The sequence below is a fragment of the Papilio machaon genome, chromosome W, assembly GCF_912999745.1.
Source record: "Papilio machaon chromosome W, ilPapMach1.1, whole genome shotgun sequence".
NCBI classification, from domain to species: Eukaryota; Metazoa; Arthropoda; class Insecta; order Lepidoptera; family Papilionidae; genus Papilio; species Papilio machaon.
In genome coordinates, this window is record NC_060015.1 from 782,362 (window position 1) to 798,003 (window position 15,642).

The window sequence follows — 15,642 nt, forward strand, 5'->3', positions numbered from 1 at the left end:
CAAAGTGACTTGTAACCAAAGCGGAGCACCATAAGGCAATGTTAAAATCCACTTTAATACTCGTACATTGGTTTTCATTTACATGGCTACCTAAAGCAGCGTATTTTTCCCTGCTTTAAGAAGTCTACAAAAACCATCTATATGAAGTATGGGTGGTACTTATTGAAAAATCATATATCTCGGTGTTACGAAAAAGATTTAAGGAGCCTAAAATGTGAGCAAATTGATTTAAGTTTTTAGAAATTTCTTCATACAATAAGATTGGGATATATAAGTGTCTACAACTTGTAAATTTTAATTTGTGACTATGTCGATATGAGTAAATTTAGAAAAAATATTTTATATTTAATACTATAGGTTAGTACCGTGAGTTTCTGAGACCTAAATCTCCGTTTAAAACATATTGTTCTCTGTTTTGTCAAAGATAATGACAAGGATAACGATATGTTTTATACAGAAAATTCAGTCTCAAAAAACCCAAGGGTAATGTTACATATAAATAATACGGCCAAGAAACGTTGATTTAAGTGAAATTTGTATGTAATATTTATAGGTAATTAGAGTAAGCATTCTATTTTAAATAAATAAATTAAGATGCAAGTATTTTTAGTTTTTTTTTACCATCATGTTCAAACTTAAATCAAATTAAAGAGTTTTATGCCATTATTTTTAATTGAGGAAAATAATAATAAAAGTGATAAGTGCATGCGATGTTTTCGTTTATTTCATTTTAATGTAAATTATGAATAATAATAGCCCCAAAGTTGAAGCTTGTGAAATTCCACGAGATTTTATACGTTTTGATTAAATTTAAATGATAAAAACAACGTTTGAAATTATATTTAGTTCTCGGTTCGACTAAGATAAACGAAATAAATAAATATTGAAGTCAAGGTCAAGCCGATGATCCAGGCTAGGTATAGGAAGGCTAGTAGTATAACTTTTTTTCTCAATCTAAATGCTTATCAACATGTAGTTTTTGAGTTATCTTTGAGGATTGATAGGGATTGTAGACTATATTAGTATTTAGAAGTATCTATTTACATTTTTGCGAAAATCTAGAGGGGAGAACTAGCTCTAGCTTTTCCTAGGGAAGTCTATGACTGAAGTGCATGTGATGTTTACTCATCTCAAGCCACGTTATCTCGTATTGTAAATGATTTAACCAGGAGGCTCAAAAAACTTTGACATCAGTGTGACGTCACAGTCGACAAAGTATATTTTTTAGCCGACTTCAAAAAGAAGGAGGTTATCAATTCGACTGAATTTTTTTTTTTTTATGTGTGTTACTGCGAATCTCCGTCCCTGGTGGTCCGATTTTGATAAAAATTATTTTAATCGAAAGGAAGTGCTTGCAGGTGGGTCCCATTTTTTTGTTTTTTTTTTTAAATAACTAGAAGACTAGTAGATTTTGAATATAGCTTCAAAATTTGTTGCGAAAATTAGGGACATTTTTGCTTTCAGCGCTTACGTAGGCTAAACTATAAGACCTACATCAAAATGAAGTATGGCGAATTGTAGCTCTTTAAATGTGCTAAATAAAAGTCCGCGATAGCATATATCAATCTTTTATAGTTTTCTCACAATAACCATTTTTTTCTTTACGAAACATTAATTAAATTCATGCCCTATTTCCGACGCTATTATTCAAGTTCAGTATTAACCCTTATGTAAATAAACATGTTCATTATCAAGAGAATTTAATGTAGATTATATTTGCAATTAAAACTATATCATTCTGTCTAATAGTTTAGGAGATATCGTAAGAATAAAATTACGCGGAAACGAAAAATGCTACATCGCGTTACAATGAATAGCACAAATTTGCTTTCTGGGCTTACGTAGGTCAAACTATATGACCTACATTAAAATGATGTATGGAGTAATTATAGATCCTTAAATTTGCTAAATAAAAGTCTCAGGTGGCATATATCTATCATCTATGGATGTCTCACAAAAACCATGTTATTGTGAACAAACTTCGATTAAAATGCACACGAAAAACAGCGTCGTAAGCATACGGCGCTATTATATTATATTCGATATGAATCCTTATCAAAATAAATATGTTTGAAGGCTAGAGTATTAAATGCAGATTACATTAGCCTTTAAACTATGTAATTCTAATCAATAGTTTGGAAGACATTAAATGATTAAAAACTACGCGCATTCGAAAAATGCTAGTGCGGCGAGCGGCTGGACAAAATTAAAGGCACGCTACGATGTATTAGTTCGTTAATTTTCAATTTGTATACCGATTTTGATAATTATTTCATTGTTTAAAGGATAAGTGGTTTTCTGGTGCATTCTAAATTAGTTATTGAATAGAAGTACACACATATCAAATAGGAAAGTCCTTTTCTTTATTTGTCTCATTTATGTCCTTATACGTATTAAGGAAATTTGTAATTGAACTTCAAATTCACTAAAAATTGTGAAATAAAACAAAAATTTTTAAGAAAAAAAAATAGCCGACTTCAAAAAAAAACAATCTCAAACAAAATGCACTCAAAAGTAACATAAAAAAACAATTTCAAACAAAATGCATTCAAAAGTACCTTAAAAAACTTATACTTAACTTATTTTGGAGTCGGTTTCGGCCTAAGTAGGGACATAAACGTAAGTATGTCTAATACATCTCAAATATAAAATGTATTATATTATATTTACTTCGGCCGACACCGACTGCGAAATAACAATAATTATACAATATAGACATGTTACAAGAAGGAAGAGAACTTTCTTTAGAGTTTAGAGGGTTTTTGAAAGAGAGAAGAAAGAAAGAAAGAAGTTTTCATGACATTATTTTGTTTCTTTTTAGTGCATTTTGTTTGACATTGTTTTTTAAGGTACTTTTGAATGCATTTTGTTTGAAATTGTTTTTTTATGTTACTTTTGAGTGCATTTTGTTTGAGATTGTTTTTTTTTTTGAAGTCGGCTATTTTTTTTTACAAAAGTAAATCTATCCCTATTTTATTTTACGACGTTTAACAACTTTGTATTCTTTAGTTTAGATTTGTAAATACGTGTTACTTTTAAGGTTATTTCAATAGATTCGGTATACCTACGCTCCATTGAAATGACTCATGTTAAAGTTGGGGTTAGCGCTCTAGCGAGTTGGCAATCAAGTAACTGTACTTGGACAAATGCGTCGGTCTAGAATATAGCCTCGATCACAGTTTGTTACTTTCAGATTTTTTATAAAAAAAGTCAACTGATGTAGTCCGATGTGGTCGTCAAAAGAGTATAGTTTATATATAGTTTACGGGCAATTTACTTTTAAAATTAACCACGTTGATCTCGACGATAACAGGCAGCAGTCTTAAAGTTACCGATTTTTCACGTTATGAAGCTTAAATCCATTGTGATGCTGTTGTCTTTCCTAAAATATATATGGAAATAAGTGTCCTACTGGAAGAATCAGAAGGTTGCAGAGTTTTTAAATTAAATTAACCCCAAAGCACATACCTTAATCTAGATTGTTCGGTGCCACAGGTGGGCACAGTTAATCGAAAAGTTAACTTCGTTAATCGTTAATTCGTTAAATAAAAATTTAACTTCGTTAATCTTTAAATTCTGGAAAATTTAACGCAAGTTAAAGTTAATCGTTAACAGTTAACCATACCAAAATTATACATACTACTTTCACACTTATGGTGGCGACACTTGTTTAAAATATTAATTTGATTATTTTAACTATGAAAATTAATTTTTATTAATATAAAATTATTTTTTATTAGTATGAAAATTATTTTTTATTAATATAAAAATTAATCTTAATTCTATAAAACATTAGTATTGGAGACAAGTATGAATGCATTATAGTATATTTTATTACGATTGCGGAAAGCCTGTCATTGCAAAGTGTTCCGACAAATGTCTACCCGAGCCGAGGCGCAGCCGAAGGTGAGGGTTGACAGTTAGAACAAGTTGTAATGACAGTTCCGCTCATGTACTAAACAACTATTTTTAATACAGTTGCGAAAAAATGAAGCAATTTAATATAATAATAAAAACACAATAAACTCAACTAACTAAAATGTTTGGAAAATGGCGCCAACCGTAAAAGAAGAACAGATCTTTTTGTTTTCTTCACCCATTCCGGGTATGCAAAGCGAACTATGCCAAAACAGCGAAGTCTTCGGTAGATTATTTTATTGATATGAAATGAAAATGAAATTTAATGAGATGAAATAAAATGAAACCAACCTAATTCATTGAATCAAATCATTAAATCTGATATTGTAATAAATTAGGAGCTTCTTTTTAGAAATATTTGCATGAATCATAAAAACTTCGTGGTTGGTTTTTTCTTTTTAATAGACATTATTTTGACAGTTGGGAAAGAGAACGCACGAGTAAAAAAGTGTTTTTAATACAGTTGCTCAAAAATTGGCGTATTGCAGGAACGCAGAGCGTTCGGAATGTGGGCTTTGGAATACTCGTGCTTTTATAGACTCGTTGTAAAGGATGGCGGCGATGCAGCAGAAATGAAACACAGGTTTTCAACATGGGTGCGCACAGTACGTTCGACGGACGACATTCGACTGCAAAAGTGCCTTCCACCCTCCAAAATCATTTTATTTTTTATATTTAAAAACTACTAAATATTTTTACATCTACCTTGGTAGGTTACAGATAACAAATAGTATTTATGGAATTAATGTAGAATACAACAAAAGAACACAATATAAAGAAATTAAACAAAATTATATGTTACAATATCAGTAAGGTTAAATAACAAATAAAAACATTAAGACGGCTTTTAAGTTCTATCGTCAACACTCGTTATGAAATGTACTATTTCAAACCTTCTTTTGATTTTGTCCTGTAGGTCACGTCTTTCCCGGACGCTCTGATGCATCACACTTGCACGCAATCTTCACATATATCAATTATCAACTCGTTCGTTCACCATTCGAGTCGCTGACAGTCGCCCAACGTAGTTGAACTTACGAGCGTGGCGTGGCGCGTAATTTAAACAAAATGACAGCACGTCTCCAACTTTCTAATTTAACGATTAACGGACTTTTATTAACGGAAGTTGAGTTTAACGGAAGTTAACAAAAGCGTTAACACTTTTTGAAGTTAACTTAAAAGTTAATCCGTTAAGCAAAATGTTAACTTCGTTAATTAACGATTAACGGATTAACGAGTTAATGCCCAGCTCTGTTCGGTGCTCATTTTATGGACACTATCTGTACTCAAGTAAGAGCAAGTGTTATAAAAACATTTATGTACATGTAATCAACAATTTGCATATTGTGAGATGTGGAGATCAATCTTCAGCATCACTGCATCTGGTCCCTGATTTAGTAATCAGAAGCTGCATGTATGCAGACTTGAGACTGGAAACTAGTGTTTTTGTATTCATAAAGCGCGCACACTCACAGACTGGTTTGCTTTTTATATTAGCAAGGTCACCAGACAATTGTATTTTGTCTGCTAACAGCGGGCGGGTTAAGGTCATTATTAAGTGACAATTTTCACACAGGTAAAATCAGTTTATTTCATTTTTCACAGGTAAAAGATGTTCGTAGTTACATCATTTGAAAATTTAGATGTTGCAAATCGAGAAAAAAAATTACAATAAAAGTGTTGAAAGATGGTCAAGAAATCATTGATGTTATCAAAGAACCATTAGAAATTTTAGAAATTTTAACTCTCTTTATAATATTAAAAAAATAGAATCATACAGGTGTAATAAACAAAATAATATAGGCGTTACATGTAAAAGGTCTTAATAATGTTACGCCGTATATCATTGCCTTCATTTCATTTCTAAACCTTAAATAAAATTAAGTTATAGTTGGTATTGCAAATCGACAAAATAATTTATAAACTCGGTAAATCATTAATTTCGAGTTACAAAATCATTAAAATTAAAGTCTTATTATTTAAAATACAAAATTACTCTGGGGCTACGGACCTGCATATCATTTCTCAACAATCTTGTAGAGTATATAGTATTTTATATTAATTGCACAAAGTTTCCTTTAACTTTAGTAAATTTTGACTCGAGTATACCACCGCGGGTGCGGCCCGAGTGGCGCCGCCTGCACTCTGCCTCACAACTTATAAATAAATAAACAACATCTTTTAACAAAATATTTGCTTTATACCTTTATTATTTGTTTATTTAAATATAGTTATAAATATTATATATCTACAAAATAAATTACACAACAACTGAAAATAATGACACCAAAATTTGGGCCGTGAAAATAATAGTAACATTAAATAATTCATAAATATTTCATCAGACAGGGCGACCTTACACTTGTGTATCTGCACGTAACTTGTGTTAATTCAGTAGCGCTTATTTAAATTACATCTTGACAGATACATCAAGGAATCTCCAACAGTTATTACGTATTGTCGATGGGCCCTAGTGATGCAATGCGGGGCGGGGCGGGGCGGGGTGCGGTGCGGTGGTATGCGACGGGGCGGCGGTGAGGACGCGCGGGTGTGGGCCGCAGGAGTAGGCCGCGCCAGGGCGTCCTCGCCGCCTCCGCACCGGTGGTATACAAACAGAAAACAGTTCGGCTACAACTTCAAAACAATACAATATATAACCATTTTCAATAATAAAAATATCACATCTTTGATCCATGATATTATGCAGTCGTTCACCCCCAAGACGATTTGCTAGAAGATAAGAACCGGAGATGATACCGACCGAACGAAACACAGAGTGGTACACGGACAATACTTCGAAGGGCGTGGCACGCGAGCCGGTGGGCCGGCGCTACGCGGGCGTGCCGCGCGCCGCGCCGCGCGCCGCGCCGCGCGCCGCGCCGCCCCTCAGGCCTGACTCTCGTTGGTGGTGGCGGCGGCGAGCGTCGCCTGCTGCGGCTTCGGCTTCGGCTTGGCCTGGTCGGCGGCCCCCGGAGCAGCTACGGGCGCGGCCGCCGGGGCTGCGGCTCCCGCCGACGCCGCCGCTGCCCCGGCGTTCGCGTCCATTCGCGGTGCGCCCGACTGGAAGCTGCGCGGACGCACGCGACGGTAGCCGCCGCGGTTCATGGGTCCGGGCGCGCCGGCGCCGCGACGTCCGCCGCGGAAGTTACGCCGGAAGTAGCTGCGCGCAACATTGCTACTTTAATACTTTGGCCCATCAAAAAACGGTACCGTTAGCAGTCTAACGACGCACGCGTTGCGTTACTCACCTCCTCTGCGGTGGTGCCCCTCCGTCCTGCCCCTCATCCCCCTGCGCGCCGCCCGGGCCGCCCTGGCCGCCCGGGGGCCCGCGGCGTCCCATGCCTCCCCTGCGTGGAGCGCCCTCACCACCGCGCCCGCCGCTTTGACGAGGGTAATATCTGTTAAAATATGTATAGCTACAGCTAACGAGTTGAAAAATTAAGGCTACCATGTTACATTTTGGCAAGAATGAAATTTATTATTCTAATTTAAATCAAAATTGAAAGATAAAAACAGTAAAAGTAAAATCATTTAAATAATTATACAAAATCATATACTGACTGGCGGGGAAAGCCGCGTCGTTTGTCAGCTGCATAGGGCGAGCCCTTGACCGGCTCGCCACCGGGGCCGGTCACTCCTGCGGCCTCGAAGCCTTTCTCCCCGGCGACCACGGCAAACTCCACCGCCTCACCGTCGCCCACCGAGCGCACAGCCTTGCGCGGGTTGTTCCGGGCGATCGCCGTTTGATGCACAAACACATCCTCCTTCGTGTCATTTCTGCATCATTCCATTCATATTATAACACCAACACGTTTTATAAAATTGTCCACATTATTATACTTTGTCTACATCTAATAAAAGCAATATTTTACTATGCCATCCCTTTATATACTAAAGTAACCAAGTATTCGCAAAAAGAATCAAAAACAATGTGCAATCAATTTAACAGTAATAAAAATTTCAAACGCTAATATAGGTATTAGATAGCATATTGTTATATATATATATATATATATCTCGGATAAGGAAAGATATATGGTAACACAAACTACACCCATCGTGTGCAGAATAGTTCGGCATGCAAAGGGACGGCCGCGCCGCCGCCACCGCCCGTAATTACGAACACGTAGGGTGAGGGTGGAGCAGTGTGACGTCATGTATCAAGGGCGGAATGGAGGCTCGCCACGCATTCCCATTTGCAATATTACAGCTCCAAATTGAAACTTAAAATACCTATTCTATTTTGTTATGACTAGTTTGTAGTAAGTATTTGACAGGTAGATAAAAAGAGACCTTTAAACTATCAATAAAACCTGCAACTCTCAAAATAAAACATAAGTCAAAAACGAGATAAGAGCGGCAACGTCGCGCGATCTTGGTTACAGCCAGTGCGAAGCGGCAAATTTATTAGCACGAAGAATTTGGAGCGCGTCGCATAAGGACTGATTTTTAGATTTTCATATTTTTTTAAACCTAAGAATAATAAAAAAAAAGTAATAAAAAGACAATGCTAGAAAATAGCTATGGTTTTCGTGCATGTTTCGTTATAATTTCGAGTATTTGTAAGATTCAATACTTTTTGTGACTCCTAAGATTGTGTACTGCGGAGCGAGTAGAACGGGGTTACGAGCCGCAGAGATTATTTTTCTTATTATATTCCAGAACCGTAACGAGTATTTATATACAATTGTGACGTAAAAAGTTCCCTATTTATTTTAATTTTGCCTTACTAAATATGTACAACTATTTTAAATAGTCGGTGAAGTTACTCTTAGCGAAAAACTTTCTCAATTTTACTGAAAAAAATATTACGGTAATAATAAATAATTTACCTATTGATGAAACCATATCCGCTCTTGACATTAAACCATTTGACGGTGCCCGAAACCTTTTCAGCTGCCAAGAAAAAAACAACAACATTAATGAAAACGTCCAAACAAATGCGGTAGCAAACGTGGTGTCGCCGAAACATTTATATAAAATTTGTTATCACCACAGATAATAATATCGACAGTTTTACTACCCACGGTATATAAAGAAATGTCCTATTGATACATGAAACAAATAAAAAAGCTCAAGACACGTGTAGCAGATGTCAAAATGATGATGGTATGTAATATACGTACTGCGTTGTCAAGCGGTTAAAGTTCTATATACTCCAGTATCGTAGGTTATAATTCTAATTAAATAACTGCGTAAAAAAAGCATCCGATTTATTACTGGCTGATTAAATGCTGTAATGTTAAAAAAGCTATCAAAAAAAAACAACTACAACGAAAAATAAAGGTAACTTAAGTCGTAACTATAACGACAGACAAATAAAATAACATTTTTATTTTTTAATATATGTTTTGAGACAATTCTGATATTCGTTTAAAAATCAATAAAACCAAAGTCGACAACAAAGGACATTCGAGCCACGTTGTTAAGCAAATCGTTCGCAATCTCGCGATTACGTCGCTTATCGAATCTAAAGTGAAATAGAGTCGGGTCATTGTACCTAATTGTTTACCGCACCATGAAAACAGTTTCTTCGGAGAATTAGAGGCAATAATGTTCTCTTTCTTTCTCTTTGGACGTATAATATGTTTATTTGGAAGGAACTCGAACCGCTAGGCTTCGGAATAGTGAAATCTAAGACTAGTATTATATTATTGCGTGTTAAATGTACACGGAAGAAAATAAAAACATTCATATATAACCAATATGTACAAATTACTTACAAGGTAATTTATGGATAACAATCCAGCTTGCGGCTTTGTTAATAAGAATGAAATTAAAAAAAAAAGTCAGTTACGAATAAAAACCAACCAAAAAAACCAAGAGTGTTTATCTGTCATGAAAACGTTATTAAAACTGAAAACTGATGAACACAGACGCGAGGATGTGAAAAATAGTTAGAATTAGATAATCTCCTAATATGTTACGATGGTAGTTCCGAAAAAAATGGCGGGTTAAGCAAACGTTCTGTGATTACTGCGAAGTTAAAAATGAATGTTTTTTTCGAAAGCCCACTGCACAAGTGCTAGCAGCGTTTTCAAGAAACATTTGACTATAGATTTTACGTATGACTGGAGGTCATAATTTTAGATCTATGGTCATTAAGTGTTCCACACTAATTTGAAGTTAAAAATGTAGTCCAAATTAATGCTAGAAAAAGTTCGCGAAATGGAAAAGCGCGGCAACTAATGTTTTTTGGGGGGAAACTTGAGAGTTGAACTAAACCAAGCGATTATTAAATATAAACTATCTAGATAGAAAAACATTAATATTACCTTCAAGTCTTTTGATAATGAAATACTATCATGAAATAATAATTTACATTGTAATATATGTCTTCTGAAATACCTTAAAAGATCAATTGATAGTCCTAATGCGGTAATATGCCTGATAAGAATATAAAGATGCATTAAATTTGTTACGTATTGGGAGTAATGAAACGATTGCTTGCTTAGCGCAGACTGTTTATTCAAGTCGCTGTCACATTAGCGGCGGGCGCAGCCGCCAGTTCGGAAACACACGCAGGGCAAGCGCATACACAACAAAATTATTATAGGACTAAATCAAAATATTAATTCTCTTATTGAATACTCAATAAACAATAAAAAAATAAAGAAGAAGTAAACAAACAGCGTTATAGAAACCAAAAAATTAGTATAAATACGAGTATCAGTTCCCCTACTGTCGCCGTCTCTCTCTCGCACCCTACAACAAATTATTTGCCGCACTTTTCTACACCACGAATGTTGTTCAATGGTTTAGATCCGGTCGGCTCTTATTACAAACGAATTTGCGAAATACATAGATCGATAAATTCATATAGAAATTTTATGCTATGATGCTATGTTACAACTTGTATATTTTTATACGATAAAAATAAACCAACACAACCGTTTCCAGCTCAGAGCTATCGAATTGAACGAAAAACCAGATGAACTTATTTTTTTTTTCGAGAACGTTGCTAGCTCTCGGTCCAATACAAAATAGCAAAGCAAAGTCTAAAACAACTTTAAATTACAATACGACCCAAATACTTCCCGCGTATGGCAAAACATCGCGTTGACTGTTTATACATGGATCATAGTGAATTATTTAATTCAATTAGCACTTGCAATAATTGTGTCGTCGCATTGCAATTTAAAATATGTTTTCGTCTTTAATTGTTAAGCTACATAGTGATTGGATGTGTCGAATGAAGCCGGCCGCCCGCCGCCCGCGCTAAGCGGGGAAGCATCAACCAACCGGTGTTACAATCAATAATGCATCGCGTTGCAAAACTTAATACTCTTCAATTAATATATTAACACATAGTTTTTTTCCCGATTATTTCGCAGTAACCACTAAAAATAGAAAAAGTATTTTCTAAAATAATGCCTCTCTTTTCAGTGGCCATGTGCTTTTAGTAAGCGATTGACGGGCCACGATAAGATGGCGGTAGCACTTACCAATGACCTGCTTTTGTTTAGCGGCTTTAGCCGGTTGCGGTTGAGTTTGCTGGTCCTGTTGCTGCTGCTGTTGTTGTTGGGGTTGCTGCTGCGGCGCCTTTTCGGTATCAGCCATGGTGTAATTGGCGAAACGGCGATGGTGGCTAGATGGTAAATTCCACCACGACCTCTCCTCGATGTTCACTGCTCTTCGATCGTTGCAAATGGATTCAGACCAAGTCTATGACACGGTAATAATAATACCGTGAGTGAGAGAGATACAGTTATACACAATTCCTGTGACGTGACAAAGACAGGGATAACTATCTTCTGTCCCTTTCTGCGTACCAGGCTTTGGGGTTTGTTTGGAACAAAGGTTGTCCCCTACAAACAACCTAGGTTGTCCCTAACAAAGTTTGACATTCGTGTTATTTTTCGAAAATTGTGAGTACTTAGTCGCTGTAATTGTGTAAAAATATTTTGATATTTCAGTTTTAGTTAGGTAAAGTTTATAAAACATGGTATACTGCTGTATTGTTGGATGTAAAAGCCGTAGTGAGCGAAAAGAGGAAAACATAACCTTTCACTCGTAAGTACTGTAACTACGCACCTATTCAAATGTATTCATACAAAATAAGGAAGAAAATACAAAATAGTTGTTCTTTACAGTCTTTGTAATAACTAATATGTTAAAATACGTGTAAAATCAGCTAAAATAAAATTGTATTTTTCGAACATTATGCGCCCAAACGCAGATGTCATTTGTGTCAAATAATATACTGTGGATCTGGGAAACAAGCGGCCATATTAAACTTCTTTTCAAATTGGTTGGTTTTTACCCGTAAAAATAATACCACCATCTTGTTGTAAAAATTACCCTGAATTTAGGGGAAATAAAGTATAGTATTTGTAATGTATATAAATGAAACAATTCACATTTTTTATACTATTTTCAACAGATTTCAAAATGAGTAGTTTTTAATTCTGGTATATGCTGTGTTTTTTATTGATACTTTCTTATCCCGTTGATTTTAAAGAGTATACTTTTTAATTTGTCCCATGTAAATTTTATCGAAATCGGTTACTTAATTTCTTAGAAAGTACAATCAAAATAGTTAAATATTAAGTAGTTTTACATATAGTGTTCACTGTAATGATATACAGAATAATTTAAAATTATATGACTTTAATATTGGTATGTTTTTTGTAGCTTTTTAAGAAGACTGAGGGCTTCGTGCATATCGAAGAAAAACAGGACATCGTTTGAATGCTGGTCTAATGGACCTAAGACTGAAGAGATGCCGCGCTTTGTTGAAGCGGTACGCGGGAAAAAAATATCGGGAAATTCTTTTTTTTGGAGTCACTCAAGACATCCTAGATTAAGGCAGCCACCGATATTGACATGGACCTCGTTCGTGCTGCGATAGACAACTGGCCGCGGAGATTGAAGGCCTGTATTCAAAATCACGGAGGTCATTTTGAATAAACTTTAGTGTCATAAGAATCTATGTTTTGTTAAGTTCATTTTGGTATATAAATGGTCACATAATGAATAAACTTGTTTCAATTATTTTATATTAAACATGTGACAGAATTTATGACCTGACTAAGTATTACTAAAAAATCTGTTTACCTAATCTTAGTCACATAAACAAAAATTACGCATTGTTTTTTATATTTATTACATTTATTAATTACAATATAATTGGGAATATATAAATTGGTATATATTAAATTATATCGTAATTATTCATTTTCGGGACAAAACAAATAACTGGTAACCCCAATCCTCTCACTTATATATAGGTATAGTCTATAGTACTCTCTATCTGTCCCTTACGGGTGAACGCGCATGCCATATCTATATAATTCTTCATCTGAGATTCAGACAGCTAGTTTGACAATCAATTTATATTGCACTAGTTGCGTTGTGTTGGTAACATGACTTCCGACCAAAATAAGTGACATCATTGAACATCAGGCAAAACATTTAATTATTTGTTTTCTTTTTTTTAAAGATAAATTAATTTTAGTTAGAAAATTAAACTTCTTATTAAAATTTATAGAAATACGTTTTAACCTAGAGTTGCAAAAAAGAAAAATAGGTATTATGTATCAGAGACAATTTCCAAAAACGAAAAATATTTTCTCTCTGTAAAACAAAAACTTGCTTTTAAAATAGAATTATAATACTGAACTGAGTTTTTGCAAAAATATTTTATAATCACAATCTACAACATTTTTTACCTCCGCAGTTGGAAAAGGTTGCCAGCAAAAATAAATTTTCGACTTTTTTATGTCAATGTGACAAAGACAGTACCAAAGAATATAATACTCTGAATACTCTCTATAGAGAGAAGAATGACATGTTACATACTATAGTATTATATCTTACCTCCGTGAAGTTGGCCCCCTCACTTTAATTTTTTTAACTTTTTTTTACGCAAATCGTTTGAGAATCGTTTGAGAGGGTTTGAGAGAAAAGAAATATCGTTTGAGAGTTCCTACTTTCTCCGTAAAAACAATTTCAAATTCTAGTGTTAAGTTGGCCCCCTCACTTTACTTTTTTATATTTTTTTCAATGCGAATCGTTAGAGAGTCGTTTGAGAGACATTAAGAGAAAAGAAATATCGTTTGAGAGTTTTTACTTTTTCCGTAATAAATATTTTAATTCTGGGCATCGAAAGTTAGAAATCGATTTTCTTTTTTTCCGAATTAAATATGGCAATCATGCACTTGGACGTTTCAAATTTATTGTGTAGGTAGAGAATGGTAACAGAGTGATTGAGAGAAAAGAGAAATCGTTTGAGAGTTAATACTTTTTCTGAAATATATATTTCAATGTCGGAATCGAAAGTAACAAATCGATTTTCCTTTTTTCCGAATTAAATATAGCAATCATGCACTTGGACGTTTCAAATTTATTGTGTAGGTAGAGAATGGTAACAGAGTGATTGAGAGAAAAGAGAAATCGTTTGAGAGTTAATACTTTTTCTGAAATATATATTTCAATGTCGGAATCGAAAGTAACAAATCGATTTTCCTTTTTTCCGAATTAAATATAGCAATCATGCACTTGGACGATTCAAATTTATGGTGTAGGTAGGGAATGGTAATAGAGTGATTGAGAGAAAGGAAAAATCGTTTGAGAGTTAATACTTTTCCTGAAATAAATATATCAATGTCGGAATCGAAAGTTACAAATCGATTTTCCTTTTTTTCCGAAATAATTATGGCAATCATGCACTTAGACGATTCAAATTTATTGTGTAGGTAGAGAATGGTAAGAGAGTGATTGAGAGAAAAGAGAAATCGTTTGAGAGTAGATACTTTTCCTGAAATAAATATTTCAATTTCGGAATCGTAAGTAACAAATCGATTTTCAAAAACTTACAAATCTCAAAAATTGAAATATATATTTCAGAAAAAGTATTAACTCTCAAACGATTTCTGTTTTCTCTCAATCACTCTATTACCATTCTCTACCTACACCATAAATTTGAATCGTCTAAGTGCATGATTGCTATATTTAATTCGGAAAAAAGGAAAATCGATTTGTTACTTTCGATTCCGACATTGAAATATATATTTCAGAAAAAGTATTAACTCTCAAACGATTTCTCTTTTCTCTCAATCACTCTGTTACCATTCTCTACCTATACCATAAATTTGAAACGTCCAAGTGCATGATTGCCATATTTAATTCGGAAAAAAGGAAAATCGATTTGTTACTTTCGAATCCGACATTGAAATATATATTTCAGAAAAAGTATTAACTCTCAAACGATTTCTCTTTTCTCTCAATCACTCTGTTACCATTCTCTACCTACACAATAAATTTGAAACGTCCAAGTGCATGATTGCTATATTTAATTCGGAAAAAAGGAAAATCGATTTGTTACTTTCGATTCCGACATTGAAATATATATTTCAGAAAAAGTATTAACTCTCAAACGATTTCTCTTTTCTCTCAATCACTCTGTTACCATTCTCTACCTACACAATAAATTTGAAACGTCCAAGTGCATGATTGCCATATTTAATTCGGAAAAAAAGAAAATCGATTTCTAACTTTCGATGCCCAGAATTAAAATATTTATTACGGAAAAAGTAAAAACTCTCAAACGATATTTCTTTTCTCTTAATGTCTCTCAAACGACTCTCTAACGATTCGCATTGAAAAAAATATAAAAAAGTAAAGTGAGGGGGCCAACTTAACACTAGAATTTGAAATTGTTTTTACGGAGAAAGTAGGAACTCTCAAACGATATTTCTTTTCTCTCAAACCCTCTCAAACGAT

The 15,642-nt window shown here is 34.5% G+C and overlaps 1 protein-coding gene across 1 annotated transcript; it reads right to left on the reverse strand.

Moving 5' to 3' along the window:
- Nucleotides 1–6,804: 6,804 nt before the first annotated feature.
- On the reverse strand, nucleotides 6,805–11,567 carry LOC123723327 (Y-box factor homolog). The gene is made up of 5 exons (XM_045685908.1): nucleotides 11,364–11,567; nucleotides 8,751–8,814; nucleotides 7,480–7,695; nucleotides 7,167–7,316; nucleotides 6,805–7,078 (listed from the first exon to the last, which is right to left on the reverse strand). Exons 1-5 carry the CDS (start codon nucleotides 11,476–11,478, stop codon nucleotides 6,805–6,807), a joined length of 819 nt encoding a protein of 272 aa, XP_045541864.1. The 5' UTR covers nucleotides 11,479–11,567.
- Between the last annotated feature and the right edge of the window lie 4,075 nt (nucleotides 11,568–15,642).

What these genes read in the sequence shown, in the direction of transcription:
- LOC123723327 (XM_045685908.1), bottom strand. Translation starts at nt 11,478, where the DNA reads ATGGCTGATACCGAAAAGGCGCCGCAGCAGCAACCCCAACAACAACAG. An exon ending in TAAACAAAAGCAGGTCATTG is followed by an intron (nt 8,815 to 11,363) that starts GTAAGTGCTACC and finishes TTTTCTTGGCAG; the next exon opens with CTGAAAAGGTTTCGGGCACC. An exon ending in CGACGCGGCTTTCCCCGCCA is followed by an intron (nt 7,317 to 7,479) that starts GTCAGTATATGA and finishes ATATTTTAACAG; the next exon opens with ATATTACCCTCGTCAAAGCG.